Raw genomic sequence first — 21,081 nt, 5'->3', positions numbered from 1 at the left:
TCAGGCTCAGACTCAGGCTCCATGGCTGCTTGCCTTGCCCCATGCGCATTAATTTAATGAACGCATGCATTTCACATTTTTATCATGTCTTTCGGAGAGGGGCAACCCCAACCCCGACCCGAGCCCAAACTCGAATTGGAGCTGGAGCTGGAGCTGGAATTGTGCTACTACGTCCGGCGTCTGGTGTCCACACACAAGTCCAGTAGCTGTTTGGCCTGTTCCCAATATATTTATTGCATCGTCGCCTTCCACGTTGTCGTCTTCGCTGTTGTCGTTGTCGTCGTCTTTGCGTTTTTAATCGCATTTAATATTTCATTTTATTAAGCCAATCGTTAACTCGACTTGTGCGCCTGCCACTGCCCATGCCCCATGCCACATCTGCATCTGCTTCCATTCGGAGCGAGCCCATTCCTATGGCGATATCCCCGATGTCTGCTTATCGTCTGGGCGGCTGGCGAGCAATTTGCTTAATGCTGTCATAAGGCTGTCAGTTTATCATTTGCATTTTGGCGCGAGGCGGCGCCTTTGGCGACATGGAGATGACACTTAATAAGTGACTTACTCAACACTGGCTGGTTACCACTGGAGGTACCAGTACCACACTTTCCCGATAGCTAGACGAAATGCCAGGCATTTCATTTGTGGCATGGCATGTGGCAGTCGGCAACAACTCCTCTCTGTTTCTCTGGCTCTATAGCTCTTTGGCTCTTTGGCTCTCCGTCTCTCTGCCTCGTTGCAGCTGCAACCACCGACTGCATTCCATTGAGTCAACCAACCGATCAGAGTCGACCCGAGTCGAGCAATTGTCAATTGTAGCCCCAGCCAGTCAGCCACCACCACCCTACCAGATCTGTTCACATAAATCAACGCAGGAGCGTAGTCCGGCCAGTAGATTGGGGGACGGGTGACTCGCGGACAGCCTTAATTCAATTAACTTGCTTCCAGTTCCAGTCAAACTGGATGCTAAGTTCAGGGTCCCAACCCTCTTGTCCACAGTTTTTGGACTACGCATCTGGCATCGCATCGGGCATGGCAAAAAAAAGGGGTAAGGTAAGGCCGCATGTAACGCTGTGGCAACTTATTGAGGCAAGTTTTTGTTGCTCTCGTTTCCTGTCGTTATGGGAGCTGTAAGTGGTAAGCGGATAGGATACCACCGAGGGTCGTTCGATGGGGTTACATCAGTCTCAACCAAAGAGCATTGAAATCTATCAAAGATATACATGTGTAGTTATACTTTCTTATATGATAAGAATATTATATAGATGTTTTCAGCTCTTCTCAACTAATTGTTACCTAATTTGATCAACTTACGTATCGACCCTCGCCTGAATTCATTGATACTTATGTCAATTACCATTCCCCATTCTTTTCTTGCAGACAAATGCTGTGGACTCTCGTCTTGTCAATCAATTGGCCTGTGATGGGGCCTAGAAACTGGAACTGGAAATGGTCGTCGCATCGAATGCTTCCTGTTCGGGTAAGTTGATACGTTGGACCAGGCTCTGGGTCTGGCTTAATGAGCGACCCCGACCCCGACCCCGACCCCGACTTGACCTCAAAGCGGACTGAAAGCAAACCAATTTATCAAAATGGAAAGAAGCACTGAAACAACTCCACGCATAATTAAACCAAACCAAAACAGAAATACACAATGGAAAGGAAAAAATGAGAAACAGCAACAGAAACAGAAACATAAAGATATCCAAATGCGTTTTTAAACCGTTGAGCAACGCCTCTTTCTAACAGTTTTGTTTTCTTTCTTTTTTCAGTTTTTTTTTGAGTTTTTGTTTGATTTTTGTTTCTTTTGGTTAATTGCCGCTTATTAATCTTGGCCTGGCTTGGTTCCTAGGCCAGTTTAATGGTCTCACAAACGAAATTCTAATTAATGAAATATTTTTCTGCCTCGAAAACTACTTTTCTGAGCCATTGTCTGAGCGTTCCAACTCCCCAAAACAAAAACTAAAAGGCAATTAATCATAGAAAAAAAAAATAAAAGTTAAATTTGAGAAATGTTTCCCTCATTTTGGTTCGTTTGGAGCTGTTGACAAATTTCTAAGTTTCTCAGAAGATTGACAGGAAAATTAAGTAATCAATCATTTGCTATCAAACGAAGCCGCCTCGAAGACGTATGGCCTTTATGACCGACCGACCGACCACCATCTGTGCTAGAAACTGTTAGAGCTCGGACTTGGGCCAGAGTCTTATCAACAGATGATGCACGTCTGGGCCATTATTTAAATGTTAATTTGCGAAATCACGTTAGTGGAGAATGTTGACAAAATCTCAGCGTAGTCAAGCGGCTATGATTAAGCGGCGGATAGACACTTGTATTATAATCGGTAATCGTGGAAAAGTACAAAGGTACGAGTATATGGTATATGCGTTGAATCTGTGGCGGAAGGTAGAATGGATGGTTTTCCATTCTTAATCTGGAGCAATAGCTATATATCCAGAAAAAGTAGTTGTCAATATTTTTTCATATTTCGGCAACAAATGAAATACCCAGAGGATTGTTGTTTTGCTAAACCTGATTAGTAGGTATCCCATAGTCGCTATAGCGGATATAGCATTCCTTACTTGTTTTCAGTTTGCTGCTGTGCTATCTCGCATGCGATTGAAATGAAATATAAAATTACATTAAATTACCGGATGTAATTGCGGTGGTCGTGCCAGTCGCTCAGCTCGTCATTCGGTCCGACTCCTCCGAGATCTACCAGCTTGGTCAGTGAATCATGATGGGGGCCCCTACACAGCACACAGCGCACACGAAATGCGTCGAAACACAAAAGACTCAGGCCACGAACTCGAGTCGCTCCGTGCCCGAGACCGAGCCTAAGCCTGAGACCGAGCCCGAGCACTCATGACCAAATCAGGGGTAGAACTATGTACGAGTACAAACAGCCCACACACTCAAAGAGTGGAAGAGGAGACCCACACACAAAGACCAACTTGAGTTGTCTTATCAGGGCTAACGATTTTGTCAAATGACAATTTCCCCAGCCACATTGAATGCCTCTTTTTCACGCCATTGACTTTTGTATGGTCCATTTAGTTGTCAATTATTTTTGATAGCCTCCGCTCGGGCAGCTGATAAGAACCTCCTCGGAGAATGGAGTGGGGCGACCAGACTTGTTTAACCAACAACAAACGAACGAAAGAAAGGAAAACAAACAGATTTGGGATTGTGGATTGGGGATTGTGTACTGGTAGCTCCAGCTACTCGTACTCCTTCTTCCTCTCTCTCTCTATCTATCTATCTGTCTGTCTGTCTGTGCCACATTTGCATATTGAACGGCAGTTTGTCTTGAGCCTGAGCTTTTAGTTATGGCCAAACATTAAATTTAACTATTAAGCCATTTTTGGTGTCCAGCTTTGTGTGGTTCGACTTTCCAAGCGGCCACCAAACATACCACCAAACATTGTCCGTTGACAGTTGTACCTTACGAGAGTCTTTTTTTCGTCTGTGCCTTTTTTTTCTGTTTAAATTTATGAGCCAAAGACACGGGAGGACAAACATACAGACGGACATACGGACAGAATGATTAACAAGAAATGGAGAGGCATGGGAACTAGGAATTGGAGGAGCTAAAAGGCCAAAAACTCACTCAAAGGTGAAGTGAAATTTGCAGACATTTCTGTTGCCAACTGAATAATAAAATATGTAAATAGGTATTCACGAAATAGCTTTAAGTAGACTGTTTTTGAGAATAATCCCCTGATGATAGCTTGTAAAGTGTAGCAATGTAAAGCTTTACATTTCGGAGAATCCGATACGGGAACCTCGTGAGACCTGATTGAATCGTACCATTAAAGAAATTTCAAATTGCCATGAGATAAAAATCAATTTTTTTTTTTGCAACTCAATCAAGAGGCTGCTGACCTATATATGACTTCCACTTATACAGATATGTACATATCCTCGTTACATATTCCCCCTTCATATTGATATTTCCCCCTGCCATTTCCATCTGTGTCTCGTTTGGGGTTCGTGCAACAATTTTCGACGAAAACAATTTTGCAGAGCCATGGATCGTATCAAAGGGGAGCAGTATACGCAGGCATGGGGGGCGGGGGCTGAAGGAAAGATCAACAGAAAATGAGAAATTTTTGCAGTGCATATGCCACGCACGTAGAAACCAAACCGAAAGATACAACAGTAACAGTAACAATCAGACAATCATGCACATAATCATGCCATCAATATATGGCAATTATCAATGAAATTTATAACAATCCTCGAAATGTAACGAAAACTTAACCGACCAATAAAAATTTCATTTTTCAACAAGAAAGGCAGGAAAGGAAGGCTTACCAAACGAACCGAACTTTGGGATACTCTTGCAGCCATCATTCCTATGATATCGGAGTGTAGTGATTCGGATTTGATCATAAGATCTAGTCATACCATTTTGGTACATATATCGTTTCACTGTTGAAGTTATTCCCGAATGTATACTATGGTGGAAGATTTGTCTTCCTTTCTGTTACAAAATTCTGTTTAAAATCGTATTGCTCTCTGCAAAGGGAATCGACTATAGGAGGAGTCTCACGTCAAGTCCAGCCCGTTGCTGCTGCGGCTGCTGCCTCGTGCTGTGTCCAGTTCGTCATCCTCATTCCACAGCAACATGATAATCATGATCATAATCATGAGCAACATTGTTGTTGTTTGGGGACTGTGCTGTGCTGTGCTGCTTCGCTTCGCCTTGTGATCTGCATCATAAAAACGTGCCAGATTGATGCGTGATTGAAATGCCAATTGGTTTCCAGTTGAAGTTGGAGTTCGAATTCGAGTTCGACTTCGAGCTGGACACCAATTGTTTCGGCGTGTGTTTGTTTGAGTGTGCGTTCTTTGTACCGTTATGCCGCTGGCCTGTGTTGGCGTACCCGACACCATTTTTCCACCTTCTCCATCATCTTTTTCCCGATTACAATCAGCATTGTCATCTTAGACAATTAGAGCAAGACAATATAAGATTTCGTTTTTAAAGCATTTGACTACAAAGAAGAGGGATTATTAGGTACTGGCTAAACGGAACAAACAGAATTTGTAGCAAACTTATGATTATTATATTATAAAGGGATAAAATCCAGCATGAAATTTATTTGATATGCTGTAACGCAGGTGCTGCCTTGTTTGCCCAGTACTTAAAGCGGAGATGTAGCAGAAAGAGAACAGAACACAGCAAGAGAGAGAGTTAAATCGATCCGCTAGATAAACAGTTAGAGCTTCACCCATATCAAGAGAAGTAGCGAGAGGAAGATGGGATGGCAGGAAAGTCAGAAAGAGAGAGAGATTTCCGTTGACCGCTTACCGTTGGGCGATGTGTTGTTTTTGTTTTTGTCGCCATGACCATGACTTGTGGATGTACACAGTTGTTGTTTCTTGGGTCCCATGTGTGTCATGCTCTTCACAGATTTTAATTTACTGAGCTTTTCCATAAGGTTTGTAACGGATGTGGCCAAGAATGACAGTCAATGTATCGATAACAGAGAATTTCGACTGCCGTTAATTTAATTCATATTTAATTATTTCTTTTACGAGTATACACATTCATCAATCAACATTCCATAGGAGAGTATTCCCAGTTCGTTCTGGATGGAATTCCTATTAATATGCATTCGAGATGCCGCTGTCACCGCCGCCTGATGAATGGAAGTCTGCTGGCGCCACAAACCAGAGAACTATCAAACTCCTCTTACAATCTTACCATATAGGGCAACGGCAAGCCGATCGACTCCTCCTCCGTGGAAATATCAATGCAACCTAACAGCCACAGCCACAGGAGGATCCGAGGATGGACTGCCACTGCCACTGCCTCAACAGCATCTGCCACTTGCTGCTTCTGCTTCTACTTCTGCCAGCAACTTCCTCTCTTATCTCCGACTACAAATTGACCATTTCAATTAATGAAACGCACTTAAACATTAAAGAGTCGGTTTTCTGTTGGTCGGGGGACCTCTGGCTCTTCGTATGAGTGTGTACTCAAGTGTCGGCACTAATGAACATGGCGAATCGTTAAAAAAACAACTTCTTTCTTTCCTTTACCCTTTCCTTGGCTTATCCTCCTACTCGAGCCGCCGCCTCGTCCCGCTCACATTTGCATATTTTGTTGTCGAGATTAAGCGCGTAAATTTGTCGTTAAAAATCATGTTTGAGATCGGCAATGGAGACACACGCGATTATACACCTAGACAGGGGTGTAGACAGGATATTTTTTGTTTCATTAAGGGGGGCTTGAAATTGATTAATGCAGGAAAACTAAAAATTGTAATAAATATTTTATATTTCCTTGATGCTTAATAGCAAAAAAAAAAAAAGAAAAGGTTACCCCCCCTTGGGGAGAGAGAGCAACTAGAGGCAGCTGTTGATTTTTAACAGTTTCTGTTTCTTTTTGGGTTGTGGCGTCTCTTTCCTGCGTTCGCATTTGATTGCCGGCCTCTCAATTTGATTGATGGCTGTCGCCTCACGGCGCATGCTCGGCATGTCTATGCCACAGCCGTACTGATTTACCGTTACCTGATAAGCAAAAAAAAAAAAGAAACCGAAACCAGAGAGAAAAAAAAACGAGTGGCAATTACCTCAAGTGGAGCAGCATTTGGCATTTGCATAAATTGGCCTAAAACAAAAAAAAACTAGAGGATAGAAAAGCAAAAACCCAAATGAAACGAAACCAGAGAGAGAGAGAGAGAGACTTGGGGAATGAAACCCGAGCTTTCTTCGTGACTGGCGACGTTTTCCCAGAGATCTCCGGATCATTACAGAGGTCCCAGGGGTCAGAGATGTCCAAAGCAATTTGATGTTACAATTTGTTTGGGCAACGACAAGTCAATTTGGGATCCGAAGTCCCCTCCTGGGTAGCCTAGCATGTCTAGGGGTAAGATCTTCATCAAATCAAAAGTTATTCAATGAAAAAATTAACCATTTCCAGCTTACCATTTCCATTCGCGAATGATCTTGAAAAGCTTCTCTGGATATGGATATATAGTAACACTTAATCGGACCCAGATAATATGTAGTTCCGATCCATGGAGTTGGCTCTAACACTGAATTTTTTTCCCACTTTTCCACTGGAGCATGGAAATGCTCTCAATACTTTTTTTGCTTAATTAGTTTATCCACCATTATAATTTTTAATTGGCTTGGTCTCCGCCACAAACACGAAAGATGACGACGAAAAAGAGACCGTCTAGATGGAGGGAGAGAGAAAAATTTCAATTGTAATTTTATGCAACACGCAGCCGCAAAATGATTTTCACAGCAAATTATGCGGCCAACCGCAGTCGGTGCCCCCAGAGAGACATGCAACATGGATTTCCCACGCATGCCCCCAATGAATGGAAATCAAGAGAGGCACAAAAAAAAATGAAGAAGCAGTCTCTCTACTATATCTACACAGTAGAGGCAGAAGCAACTTCCGCGAGTAGCCGCAGAAGAGAAGGAAAAAAAGACAACAACAAAAATTTGCGTTTTTGATTAAATCGTGGGATAGATCAAAGCCATCTTATCAAAAGTTCGCCAAGCAGGTGAACTGGTCGGGGCCTGGCCAGGCCCCAAACGTGGGATAGTATTTGAAAGATATTCCGGCCTTGATTTTCAGATCAGTTGTTTGTGGGAGAATGGGTGAGACAATGTGAAAGAATGGAGCCAGAGAATCTACATAGATGAAGATTCTCTGAAAGACAGAAGATTAAATTTCTAGATTATAGTCTAACTTTGTTATATGGCTCCCAATTTAAGGGAACTTTACTCCAAATATTTCAGATTTGTACTGCGTAACGAAGGGTATCAGGTGAGTAGATAACCTTTAATCAAAGTTAAATCAAAACTAGTCACAAAAGTGAAATAAGAAGTGAAAAACTCATAAGTGTATCCACATCCCGGCACAGTTAATGGCACTGGAAGAATTCACGGGGTTTTTCAATACAACCCGTGATCTCTTAGTGGCATCTATGGTGCGGGACTCATCTCAATCAATCCCAATCGCAACCAACGTTGATAATTGTGTTAATGTGTGAACTGCATTAAATCGGTTACTCAAAAGGGAAATTTTTGTTGTTGTTTTTTTTTTGTGTGTGGGAAATTAATTATTAAACCGGACTCATTAGCACCTTAAACCCTCCTCAAACCTCGGACCATCTAATTCATAAATTTTCGAATGTATGCAAGAGAGAGAGAAGAGACTTTCAAAAATAATCAATAGGAAAATAAAGGCAACGAACAAAAATGGAAGTTTACAGCATTAAAAGAAGTGAGAGGAGGAGTGGTGTGGTCTGGTCTGGGAACCTGATGGGGCACCAGGTACCGGACATGGTGGCAGCCTTGAAAAATCACCTTTCACACCGCCTAGAGTTCTCGAATCTGTTCTGTTCTTTTTTTTATTTTTATTTTGTGCCCACAATTAGCAGTTCAATGAACCAGTCGTTCCACTGTTCCAGACCAGCGGATGGAGCCAGAGCGAGAGGAGAAAAAAGTCAGCACTGAGCACTGAGAAGAAACGAACAAAGTACCAATCTCCCGGAGAATAGCACAAAACCCATGGATAATAACCCAATGGAGCTGTTGGGCATGCCAATGCCCATGGCAAGAGACGACCAGAGAGAGAAAGAGAGAGAGGCAGGCCACAGAGAGAGAGAGAGGTAAAAAAGATAATTAACTTTTTTTCTTCTTTTTTCTTATTTTTCTTTTAGCACTAAGTATGCCAAAGAGGAAGCACTAACAACGACTACAACAGCAACAAATTACAACACATTACAATGGACGGGGGCCCAGGCCCTGCAAGTGTGAGAGAGTTCCTCCCCAGCCGAGGGGGAATTCCCCCCGTCTTTTACCCTTTTCCTGCTTGAATGGTTTTGTCATGCATAAATTTTGTAGTTTTGCTTAAAATTTTGCACTCTGCCAAAGCAAGAATCAAATAAATTCCTGCACAACCTTTTTTTTTCTGTTTGTTGTGGGTACCAGTGCGAGTACCCTTCTGGACAAGTTCCGCCCGACTGCTCTGGAGGGAAGGCGTCTGGATGGGGGCAGATAATGATGATGCTTCCTGTTTGGCGGCGGCACATAGCACATACATACATATGCCAGTGTCCGTGTATGTGTATTTATGAGACACCTTTTGCGCTGATAAGTCTGTACTCGAGTTACAATTGAAATGTGTACTTAATTAAGGGAAGGCGAGTCGATTCGGTGTCTTTTGATCTATGGTCAAGAGAGAATACTGAGAAGTACAGGGCGAGAGGAGATCGAGATGTGGAAGCAATTATTCACTTAAACCTAAAATGGAAGATTGTAATTTGTAAATTCCTAAGAAGACCTTGTTGTTAAGATAGTTTTGGTTTTTCTTTCAAAGTTAAATTTGAAATATAGTATGATGCACACAAAAACTCCATCTTCCCACACAATCCGACACGATCCGATTTTATGTAAGAGGTTTTCAACCTTTACCGAATTTTAATATAACATTAATGCTTTATATAACAGCAGAACACAAAAACAACTCCTGAAATATATATATTTTACCCAAAAATCTACGAGTGTGTGATATCTTTGGAACAAAACTTGGCAAAAAAGTTTCAAAACCTTTAAATAAACTGGAAAAATCAAAGAAAAGGAAGGTTCATTCACTCTTTAATGACAGCTTCACCACACACGATTCAAAATATTTCCGAATAATGCATTTTCGGCTGATTACTTTGATAACCAATTCTAATTTTAAGAAACAAAGTAAACCGTGCTACCAAGTAAGTTAAGGATAAAGCTGTCCGATATGTAATGGCATATTTAGGGGCCAACCAATCACATCCATTGTTCTAATATTATGCTGGTTTGTCGGGGAAAATCCCACAGATGGTAGGCAATACAAATTGATTGGCGGCAAATGGTTAAAATTTTTGCATAATTCAATGCGCACGCGTTCTGGTTTTAGTTTCGGCAATTTTCCTATTTCCCGCGGCCACAGCTGGAACCAGAGGGACACAGGAATGGCCCCTAGACATTGTCCGGTCCGGTCGCGCAACATGGTGCACCACCAGACATCCAACAAGTTTCTGGTCTTGGGCCTGGGCCTGGGTCTGGGTCTGGGCCTGCTGCTCCGATTTGAAATCATTAAATGGACGACAGGCGAGATCGAAATTGCCGGCAGTGCCAAAGTTGCCGCCTGGCCTGCTGTTGTTGCTGTCCGTTCCCGGTGTCGCAGAGGGTTGTTGGGGAAATTTGAAAATTACCTTTAATCAGAGCGAAAATGAGATGGCTAATTTGCATTTGCCGGAATTGGCTGGAAAATGTTGCATGGACTGTGGGAATGGCCGCAATCCTGTCATTTGGTCAGTGGGAAAACGTGGCTCAAACTCGGTTTGGTTTTCTTTTTTTTTTTTTTGTTCATTGGCGTGGGTGGGCACTGGCCACAGCACTGGCTGGAACGACAGCAGCTGTGCGTTGGAATGTGATCAACCCCTGCCTGACTGGACTGCCTCTCGAGTGCCTGATGGGAACTGGACCTGGTTCACATAAGGAAAAGAGATGCAGCCACACGTCTCGCTCTTCTGTTGTTCTCTGGCGCTTTTTGATCTATGAGCTGCGATTACGAGGCGCAGCTAAAAGCTGTACAGATAAAGCACAGTTGATCCCCAAGTGAGGCAGCTGCTGCCGCCAGCAGTTGCAAATGATGATGAGGCATGCCACCAGCAGCAACAGCAACAGCAACAACGAATGCAACAGCAACATAGATCAGACCGGGAGACCATGACAAGCGACAAGTTGTCGTTAGGCCCAAAATTAGATGCATTTTGTATGCCAAACAGAGAGAGAGGCTACGGAGCACACAGCCAGAATCGGAGCTTGAGAGAGGGAGAGGGAGAGCACCACTCTACAGGCGGTGGCTCAGAAAATTGCATAGCTAAGTGCAGCAACGAGAGAGCGTGCAACAGCTATGGGCCTAGGGTAAACATTTGGCGACGCATCAGTGCAGCTGGAAAAGATACCTGCTACAAAAAAAAAAGCGGAAAGAAAGAAAGGCTAGCTTTGGAGCCACAGCTATAGATACCCTTGCAGATTCAATGCTTCAATGGCAACTGTTGTTTTTATATACAATAGTGGGAAAAGGATACATGAATCATGTTTTGATACTGTGCACAGTGTGATTCCTAACTATTAACACGAATTAGTGTGTACTCGTGCAGGGCTTTATTATATAGCTATATAGAATATATCAACTGGTGACATTGACTATTGATATAGTGATCTGCAAAGCCCACTTTTTCCGCCCTATTATTTTTAATTTTTAATGATAATGATTCTTCTCTGCCCTTCAAAAATCTGCTCAAAGTCAAAATACTCTTCGCTAGGGTAGAATATATAGCCCCAAGCCTATACCTACCTATACTGTGCAAATATTTTAGCAGCAATTTTCAGCTTAAATGCCTGCAAAACGAGATGCCCAACAGCTTTTGGCGGTGGCCAGAGGCTTTTCTTTGGTTTATTTCCCTTCTTCAGCGCTATTCATTTGGAAAGAGCTCTTCTTTGGGGCTATTATACATATATACACTGGAAAGCTAATTGCGTACATCCACATATTGTTTATAGGAGAGGATGATAGCAGAATGAAACTATTTTAGACATTTTAAAGTGGAATTTAGACAAAATCGAATCGATGTAGTCCGTAAATTTTTAACTGAGATTGATCATAAATCTATTTCTAGTGCTCTTTAATTATAAATGTGATTTACACTAGCTAAGTGAAACTGATTTTTGTATTACACTCCAATTAAAAGAGATATACGAAACAGAATTGAGTACAGATCCGCTCTTTCTCACTCTCTACTATATTGGGTTCGGGGAATTTCCTAGCGTTAATTAGAGAGCGCGGTACACGTGATAACAATGACTCTTCATATCGGTTCACAGAGATCAACGCAAAAGTAATTCCTAAGCTTCCCCTTCCCATACTGGAATGAATGAATGTATGGCGTCACAGAACTCTCGCCACACTACCCCTAAGGCGGCTTTGCTCTGGGCGTTGGATTTGTCCATGAAATTGTGCAGCAACCCCGTCCCCGTTTTCGGGTTTCCGTTATACCCAGCTGTGAGAAATCGTATCGATTGATTTTATGCGAATTTATTAACAATTCAAATTTCCAGTGGAAGTTGAAACTCAAGGCGGATTAATGACGAAAGAATACGTTTGATGGGTGCTTCTCAAACTGTATGGGTGTTGAGCCTGATTAAGCGAAGACCCCAACCAGTGTGGAGAGTTTTCGGTGGTTCTTGTCTTTACTGAGTGTACTGATGATCGCCATTATATATCCATACCACTTCTAACGTTTATACCGAATTTTTTTATCGTTTGAGTTATCTAGAAGTCGGCATTATTGAAACGATGAATTTTGCGACACAATTGCAGAATGTGCGGAATTTGATTGTTTTTTGTTGTTTGCTTTTTTTATATTTATGTCTTGTTTTTGTTGCTCCCATCTGTTCCACAAGGGGGCTTCTCCTCATTTTCGTTTTTAGCTTCATCTTCTTTTTTCTTATGCTCCGCCTCACATTTCATCTTCAATTCCTCTTGCTCTTTCTTTTGTTTTTCTTCCTTGCATTTTTCCTTGTTATTCTTTTCTTCCACTTCACATTTAGGTTTTAACTTCTCGTCTTTTTTCTTCTTTTGCTCCGCCTCACATTTCATCTGCAATTCCTCTTGCTCTTTCTTTTGTTCTTCTTCCCCGCATTTTTCCATTTTCTGCTTTTCTTCTGCTTTGCACTTAGCCGTCTGGCTATTCCCTTTCCCTTGATTCTTCTCCACCAGTTGTGCCTGGAGGGACTTATCGCACCACTCTCTGAGCTGTTCATCTGTCATCTCTAGCAATGCATTGACCTTCACAGCTTTTGTTTTTTCCGCTTTCTTTTCGCACCGTTGCTTCTCTTCCTGCTCCTTGCAGAGTTCCTCCTGCTTTTTCTTAGCCCTCTGTTCGGCTTCTTCCAGCTCCTTGGCCTGTTGTGCGATTATCTTGTCGCACTCCGCTTCCAGTTTCTTCATGTTCTCCATACTGACGTAATCGCACTCCTCCTCCTCATCTTCTTCAATTGTGTCGTGTACTCCCCCTTTGAGTCGACGGTCGTCTCGCATCTCCAAGGCATGGTTCTGCAGCTCAGCAAAAGAGAATCGATGGTAGCCAAAATATTGGCCATTCTTGTATTCTAAACCTCTCCCAGCTCCTGGTCCCAACTGTTCATCAGGTCCACAAAACTGACGAAAGGCTGCTGGTCTCACATAGTCCGGCACTTTAATACCATCATGATCGATACTCGTCGGCTCGTAACCCTCATCTGGGGGATCCTTAGGTGGACGTTTGGTATTTGAGAGTTTGCTACTCATCTTCGCCTTGTCGCTAAACTGGCGACGGAGCTGAGGACGAGAGAAAAACTTGTACATGTTTACGTGCTTCTCTGATCTGATTTGGAAAATATATGAGGGTGCAACTATCTTTTGAATGAATTTACTAAGGCTACTTCATATTCAACAAATATTATTTTTACGTTTGATACATATCGTCAGAAAATATCTCTATTAAATTGGGCACTACTGTACTATACTGTACAGTAAGTATACTGTATGACTAGTGGTAAAACATAATACTAATAATAACAAAAGTTGAAACAAATCAATCAAGCAATTGGTTTTCGAAAATCCAGTTTTCAGTTTAATAGAGTTGTTGCGTGTATTGTTTCAGAATTTAATTATTTGCCTAGATTTCCGGTCGCTACGTTTGTTGGCTACCATTTTGAACTTTACAGAATTACTAATTTTTGGCTTTCTTCTTCGACTGCTCCGCAGCCAAACGCGTTGTGGCCTCGTGTAAATCGTATAGAGAGTAGGAGTGATATTTGTAGTCATAGCTTTTCTGCTTTTCGTCCTGATGCTGCTCCCCATTGACAGTTTTCTTTAGACGCACACCTTTCCCAGCCGTCACGGGCTGGAGGCATTTTGGATCTATATAGTCAGGCAGCTGCACTGTAGCGGTATCTTCCTCTACCTGCGGTACCTCAATTGAGTTGCATTCGGGTTCCCGTAGAGCTCGGAGTATGGGACCCTTAAAAATATACTTCTGATGAACGAGACGGCGCCCGAAGGTCAACAGCGTCTTGGGCAACATTATAATTTGCTTAAATATCTAGGAAATGGGGAATTTTTATCGAAGCGGAAAAAATAAATATGCTTTTTCCATCTTTTACCAATTTGCCGGTTTAGTTGATCTGGGGTTTATGTGACAAGCTGTATATATTTTACCATTTTTTCGGTCAAGTTTTATTCAAGGCAAACTGTTTTCCAAGAAACGAATAAGTTTCATATAAACAGAAAACGCAGGAATCAAGAATACGATACTTGGTTTAGGTCATCTTGGATAAGAATCTCCGTAAATCTCCGACTGCGTCCTGGGGCATGTTTTCTGCGTATCGTTTTGTTAGGAAGCTTGCCCCGCTTGGGAGGAACCGCATCTTGTTCCTCAATGTCAGCATCTCATTTATGTGACAGAACCGCGTGATCCTAAAGGCGGTGTCGGTTGAAAAAATTAAAAATGACGAGGAGCTGGTGGCTGGTGCTGTTGACGAGCAGAAGTTCAGCAATGGCGACATACTAAAAATAGTGGAAATTTCCAATTGCCCATGAACAAAATTCAATATTTCCACCGCAAATGGTTAGGAGAAATAATAAATAAATTCATGTGGGGTATATGTAGGTACAAGACAAGATATGGAAGAGATTCTTTAGAAGACGGCTTTACAAGCTCAAGACATTCAATAAATAAGAGAATTCAAACCTGCTGAAAGTTAAAGTAAATCGATTTGAATCCACTATGTTTTATCATTCTTTATATAGAATATATTATATTATATTATCTCACCTCCAGTTTGGGGGTCACTTCGGGACAACAAGTTATGGTTAAGTCCTACAAAATATTTATATTCAACTCTGCATATCACGTTAAGGCTTTTGCTGCTCCTGAATGAATTTGTTGCGCTTGGTTTTCTGGGCCGTCAGGTGACTCTGGACAAATGTCTGAAAGTTTTGCTCTTCGGTGTTGCCCTTGGCATCAGTCTCCATATCATCCTCGAACTCTTCAGAATCCATTTGCTGCGGCACAAGACCAGGGGCCATCAGGAACATGTTGTTGCCAGAGTAAGGAGGAGGATCTTTGAGGTCCAGGCCCATGGGAACTGCAGTACCCGAATCTTCAACCGTGGAAGGTGGCTGTAGCGTGGCTTGCTTCTCGGCAAGGCGCTCCTTTCGCATCTTCTCGTACACGGGCTTGTAGTCCTTCTCGTATTCCGTCACGCAGTCGAGGACATGCTTTATGAGCTGGGCAAAGCCGACGCCTGTCTTGGCCGAGACACCGCAGGTGACCAGGTTCTCGTAGAAGGTGTCCAGAGTGAGGGACATGGTGCGTGTGAGGTTGTTCACGAAACTCTGCTCCTGCTCGAGGGCATCCTGGTAGGCCTCAAAGTCCGTCATCCATTCCTGAACAAAGCTGCAGTCCTTCAGGTCAATCTTATTCAAGGCCACAAGGAAGGGCAGCCGGGTCTTGTAGAGAATAGAGCAGGCGTAGAGCATGTTGGACATGAAGGTGGTGGGACAGGCGGAGCGTACCACATCCATAACATATACAATAATGGTGGGGAACATGGTAGCCAAGCCTTCGGTAATGATGTTGCCCGAGGCCGACCAGGTGAAAACTTCAATCTGGCCAGGTGTGTCGATGATGCACCACTTGTGGCCACGCTGCCCGGCCCGACGCACCAGCTCTGCGAATTTGGCCATCTTGGTGGTAAACATGTTTAGGGCCGTCACTATACCGCCATTGGGTCCCAGTTGATATTGCTTCATAACCTCCTTGTAGTTTACTGTGTCGCGGATGTCGATGTGCGTCGCATACGGCACCTCGCGGCATGCGGGGTCCAGGTTGACTACATACGGGTTGAACTTTTCCTGGGCGTGCTGGATGAGGCTGCGCGTGAAAGTCGTCTTGCCGGAACCAGCCATGCCCAGCACAATAATGCAGACGGGCGAGTCCTGGATGCCTTCGCTCAGCGAAAGGGCCTCCAGTGAAATGTTCTCCATGCTGAGCTCACTGCCAGCTGGTTTGGCAGCCATATTCGTGGCTTTTTAGTTCGTATTTCACTGAAATTGAGGAAACAAAACAAAACGTGCGCTCTATAGGGATCAGTGTGGCCGCGGGCTTATCGCTAAAATATACCGCCCGACCCTCAGAAATATACCAAAATATACCGTCTCATTTTAAAAATATACCATGAATATACTGACGAATCCAAGTTCTATTATACATATTCCTCGATTTTGATATTCCTTGGAAAATAACTAGCTTTTTAAATCTCTTAGCCCTGTCCACATGATTTTATCCGACTAATGAACCTATTTACTACTTGACTGGGTTGTTTTAAATACTTGGTTTTATTGGATTTTACGTAAAAAAAGGTTTTAACGAAAATGGTCAAACAAAAAAAAACGAAAGTTGATAGTCGTTCAATGGACTTGAGTGTATAGAATATGCTATTCCACCGAGTGGGATATTCACTTTGTAGGCTTGACTTTAGATTAACATTTTCCAGTAATATTTTCAGGTATTTAACGAGTTCCGTCGCTTGCAGCTTCATATCTTCCAGTTCCTTGACATCTCTGAATGATTTCTCCACAACGTTATTCAATAAATGATTGATGCAATAAATGTGATCAAAGTGTTTAAATGCAGAATACACTTCCGAACTACGATCCGTCACAATGATGGCTCCAGCCAAATCGAGATTATGTAGGCAGTCCTCCACTTCCTTCTGAATTTGTTGGTCTGCGATTGTTACACATATGTAAATATATTCAAATTGCCTGACTTTAATACTCGTAAATACCTGTAAACGGCTCTCCGTCCATCGAACGCATGGCCAACAGTCGGTTGAAGAGTTTGTGCTCGTGTATATAGTGTATACTCGCACTAATGTAGGACCGTTTTAAGAACATGTCAGTCCATATATCAATCGTAATACTGAAGCCCTGTTCTTTGATCTGAGCCAGTTCTCCTTTAATTGTGGAAAGCACTTGCTCAAATGACTCCGAAGCGACCCGGGCTACTGATGTCGGATGCGGCAGGCTCTCCATTATATCAATGTTAGGTCCATATCGAGACGAGGCTTTAAGAAACACACGCAACAGATCATGCAGGCCTTCATCGACAAATATATCAAATGAGTGGCAGCTCTTGATGCACCACTTTGTCACCGCAAGTGCTATTTCATCCATGCTGATGGCATCTATCACAGGACTCTTTTATGTATTGATGATTGAATCTCCAGCAGATTTTTGTGCTGCATTAATGACTAAATCTACTGTAGGTTTTTGTGCTGTATGGCTGATTGAATCTACTTTCGATTTTTGTGTTTTTTTGCTGTTTTCATTTGCCGAAGATGTTTGTGTTGCCTTGCGCGCTCGCACTTGAGGAATAGACTGTTTGTAACACTTGTGGCGAACTAAATTCGAGGTATTGCCATAATACCCCATAACACTGCCACACGTTCGACACAAGACCACGCCATTTATTTCTACTCCTTCGCCGTCAATAATTTTTCCAAAAAACCCCCAAACTTTGCTACGGCCATGTTGCTCTGCAACGGTGTATTCGCCCGCAGCTAACTTTGCCTTCACCAGGCTGAGAAAGCCCTGCATATGGTTAATAAAAAAAAAAAATCATTGAAAAGGTAGAAATGCTTATATTCACCTCGCGCGGGTCTGGGATGTCTTGTATTGGGTATTGTATTGTATTGGGACCCAATTCCACAAACTCATCCGTCTCCGTCTTTGGCCAGTTCTTGTGCCTGGTAATTGGTATTGGTAATAATTGGTGGCTCGTCAGAATCCTAAAAAGTATCAAAGCAAAGCAATGAACAAAATACAGACTTTTTTGTCGCAAACTTTAATGCTCCACAATGCTCACAAACAACGTCTATTAAAGCAAACGAAAGGATGCAAAGGATGAATAAATCATGGAACTTCATTCATTCTTCATTGAGCTGCAAAAGCACACTGTACGTACCATGATGATAGACATTCTGCTCTCTCCTGGTCGATATTATGTTTCGCTTAGAACTGATCACCCAAGTTTGCCTGCACCGCTCTTTCTCGTTCTGTTCGTTCAATAGGAACCTTTCTATTAAAGCTATTTCACTTTGAAAACTACAAAAAAAAAACAAACATCAACAAGACAATCAAGGAGTGTGACCAGAATATACCGAATACCGGTTGCCTTTCACAGCTGATGACTGTTTCTCTGCTGCTACGTAGCTAACATTTAAAACTGTTTACATACATATATCCTTCTCACTCTCACTACATGCTTTTTTATAAACAAAAATCAAAGTGAACATAAAAAAACTCGCACAAGTCTCACGCAATATGGCCAAAAATGTCAAGAAACTCACATTGGCCAGCAAATTGGCCAGACAGGGTGCCGTAATTTCGCCAAAAACAATAACTAAGAGGGAAAATGGCAGTGTGGGGGTAAGTGCGGAGAGTTTGAATTGAAATCGAAGTCAAGACGTATTTTATCGTCCACAGGATATTGAGGATCTGGTAGGAGGTGCCGCACCGTCCACTGGTCCCCTATATTTTTCTCCCATACAAACTCGAAAGCAGCGCTTACTAAATGGCGAGGCCATTAGAAAAACTTCCACCAAGGAGGAGATTTTGACTCCTTCTCGAGTGCCCCAAAAGAAAAAGCGTTCATTTGTGGATAATAACAAGATTGTCGCTTTGGCTTCGGGTGGGGCAGAAACGCCTTCAATTAAGACCGAAGCTCCAATAAAGAAGGACACAAAGCCAAGGATCAAGAAAGAAGTTGAACCAAGGAAACAGAAGAAAGTAGAAGAGCAGGTCAAGATGATTGAACCACAGCAAAAGAATGAAATTGATCCTCTGGTAAACCAAGAAGTTGTGTCGCCCCAGTCCATGTGGTATCGTCAGTTGGAGAACATTCGTTCCATGCGGAGTCTAAATGCTGCCCCTGTTGACACAATGGGCTGTCATCAATGTGCCGACACAACTGCTGATTTTAAGGTATCACATATGTACATCTTCTCCCTCACACATCTGTATCATCCTTTCGCCTTGACAGACACAACGATTCCACAAATTGGTGGCTTTGATGCTTTCCAGTCAGACGAAAGATCAAACCACCTACGAGGCAATGACTCGCCTGAAGGCGCGCACACTTACCCCCGACAGCTTGAAAGACATGCCAATTGGTGAACTGGAGACCCTTTTACATCCCGTGTCCTTCTATAAGGTAGATTCTTTCCTATAGCGCATTGGAAGATCTCTATCATTTAAGAAAAACCATTTCAGAACAAGGCCAAGTACCTTAAGCAAACCACACAGATACTGATCGACAAGTACGATTCGGATATTCCGAACAATGTCAAGGAGCTGATAGCCCTGCCCGGCGTTGGACCCAAAATGGCCCACATCTGCATGGCCGTTGCCTGGGACAAGCTGACTGGAATCGGCGTCGATGTCCATGTCCATCGTATATCCAACCGACTGGGCTGGCTACCACGTCCCACCAAGGAGCCGGAGCAGACCCGTGTTGCTCTAGAGAGCTGGTTACCCTCCACTCTCTGGGCGGAGGTCAATCATTTGTTTGTGGGATTCGGTCAAACTGTTTGTACGCCATTGAAGCCCAACTGTGGTCAATGCTTGAACAAAGATATTTGTCCATCTGCAAAAGTGGGGGTCACTCCCACAAAGAAAAAGGATAGATAGAAAGGAGAATAAAAAGATCTAGTATCAAACAGTATTTCTTTAATACGCGCGTTTTTCCTCTTGTCGGCTTATATGAAAAAATAACTATTTCTCTAGTCTCGACACTCGGTCACACTATTGCAGTGCATTTTGGCGCATTTTGTTGTTTACGGAACCCTCACTTGTGAAATTATTAGAAAACTATTAACACCTGAGCAAAATGAATGATTCGTGTAAGTTAAATACTATCCATTAAGGAAATAAAACAACTTAAGGTTTATTTCGTATTTTAGTTGGTGATTTCAATGCCACACAGACGGCACCGGCGGGCGCCGCCAGCAACCAAAAAGGAGAGGTGAGTGAATTTTAGCACAATTAATTAGAACTCGTGTATTTATGTGCCTCAAATCTCTTAGGGAATTGTGCCTTTGTTTATAAAGCAGATTGTGGATGCGCCCGAAGGGAATATTGAGCTGTTCGGCATGCAATTTGGCATGGCGTGTCTGGTGGCAATCGTTCGGAATGTGGAGACCTCTTCCACCAAGATAACCTATACGCTGGAGGACCACAGTGGTCGGATCGATGCCCACTACTGGCTGGAGGAGGGCGACGCCCTCAAGGCACCGGAAGTGATGCTAAACAACTACGTCAAGGTCTATGGCACCACACGCTCGCAGGCGGGCCAGAAATCGCTGATGGTATTCAAGCTGCTGCCCGTCCTGGATCCCAATGAGGTGTGCACCCACCTACTTGAGGCTCTGAATGCCCGCTACAAGGCGGAGGATTACCAGAACAAGGGCGGTTCGTCTGCCATGGTCCCTGATTTCACCGCCTCTCAGAGCACGGCTATTGTGAATGGGCTGGATCCCAAGCAGCAGGCGGTGTTCCAGGCCATCAAGAGCAACATGTCCGAGGAGGGAATAAATCGAAAGGAGCTGAAGGCCAAGTTTTCGCACATCAGTGATTCCGAATTGACGTAAGCAAACATTTTCTGCGCATTTACTTGATGTTTTTTCTAAGTATTTTGGTAATTTTTAGCAACATTTTGGACTTTATGATTTCGGAGGGCCATATCTACTCGAGCATAGATGCTGATCATTTTATTTGCACCATGTAAAATGTTTTGGTTCAACAATATCCACTAACTTTATAATTAATCGAATAAATGTATTAAGTTTCCAGAAAAGCAAGCGTTCCCTATTGTTGCTATTTTTCAGCATATTACTTTTATCCACATTACCAATAATGCTTATGCGGTTTGGTTTGTACTGGATCGGAAGAAGAGATAAGT

The 21,081-nt window shown here is 42.9% G+C and overlaps 5 protein-coding genes and 1 long non-coding RNA gene across 6 annotated transcripts; 2 read left to right on the top strand and 4 right to left on the bottom strand.

The window, feature by feature from the left end:
* Positions 1-12,094: 12,094 nt before the first annotated feature.
* Positions 12,095-13,421, bottom strand: LOC6588682 (stress response protein NST1). Its single transcript, XM_002015174.2, has one exon. The coding sequence runs from the start codon at positions 13,419-13,421 to the stop codon at positions 12,441-12,443; it is 981 nt and encodes a 326-aa protein (XP_002015210.1). The 3' UTR covers positions 12,095-12,440.
* Positions 13,422-13,633: 212 nt separating this feature from the next.
* LOC6588683 lies at positions 13,634-14,361 on the bottom strand. Its single transcript, XM_002015175.2, has 2 exons — positions 14,222-14,361; positions 13,634-14,160 (listed from the first exon to the last, which is right to left on the bottom strand). Exon 2 carries the CDS (start codon positions 14,140-14,142, stop codon positions 13,789-13,791), a length of 354 nt encoding a protein of 117 aa, XP_002015211.1. The 5' UTR covers positions 14,143-14,160; positions 14,222-14,361; the 3' UTR covers positions 13,634-13,788.
* Positions 14,362-14,843: 482 nt separating this feature from the next.
* On the bottom strand, positions 14,844-16,186 carry LOC6588684 (GPN-loop GTPase 1). The gene has a single exon (XM_002015176.2). The coding sequence runs from the start codon at positions 16,137-16,139 to the stop codon at positions 14,973-14,975; it is 1,167 nt and encodes a 388-aa protein (XP_002015212.1). The 5' UTR covers positions 16,140-16,186; the 3' UTR covers positions 14,844-14,972.
* A 274-nt stretch (positions 16,187-16,460) lies between these two features.
* On the bottom strand, positions 16,461-18,225 carry LOC113565737. The gene is made up of 4 exons (XR_003408753.1): positions 18,088-18,225; positions 17,773-17,911; positions 16,910-17,714; positions 16,461-16,848 (listed from the first exon to the last, which is right to left on the bottom strand). It is a non-coding gene; the product is annotated as an uncharacterized LOC113565737 (long non-coding RNA).
* Positions 18,226-18,434: 209 nt separating this feature from the next.
* On the top strand, positions 18,435-19,854 carry LOC6588685 (endonuclease III-like protein 1). The gene is made up of 4 exons (XM_002015177.2): positions 18,435-18,551; positions 18,609-19,106; positions 19,165-19,335; positions 19,395-19,854. The coding sequence occupies exons 1-4, from the start codon at positions 18,447-18,449 to the stop codon at positions 19,809-19,811; spliced, it is 1,191 nt and encodes a 396-aa protein (XP_002015213.1). The 5' UTR covers positions 18,435-18,446; the 3' UTR covers positions 19,812-19,854.
* A 116-nt stretch (positions 19,855-19,970) lies between these two features.
* Positions 19,971-20,972, top strand: LOC6588686 (replication protein A 32 kDa subunit). Its single transcript, XM_002015178.2, has 4 exons — positions 19,971-20,023; positions 20,084-20,145; positions 20,207-20,766; positions 20,829-20,972. Exons 1-4 carry the CDS (start codon positions 20,011-20,013, stop codon positions 20,905-20,907), a joined length of 714 nt encoding a protein of 237 aa, XP_002015214.1. The 5' UTR covers positions 19,971-20,010; the 3' UTR covers positions 20,908-20,972.
* Positions 20,973-21,081: the final 109 nt, after the last annotated feature.

This window comes from Drosophila persimilis, unplaced genomic scaffold (genome assembly GCF_003286085.1).
Source record: "Drosophila persimilis strain 14011-0111.01,24,50 unplaced genomic scaffold, DperRS2 tig00000191-arrow-pilon, whole genome shotgun sequence".
Classification (NCBI taxonomy): Eukaryota; Metazoa; Arthropoda; class Insecta; order Diptera; family Drosophilidae; genus Drosophila; species Drosophila persimilis.
Note: the sequence above shows the minus strand (reverse complement) of the source record. Positions and strands in the feature narration are given on the sequence as shown.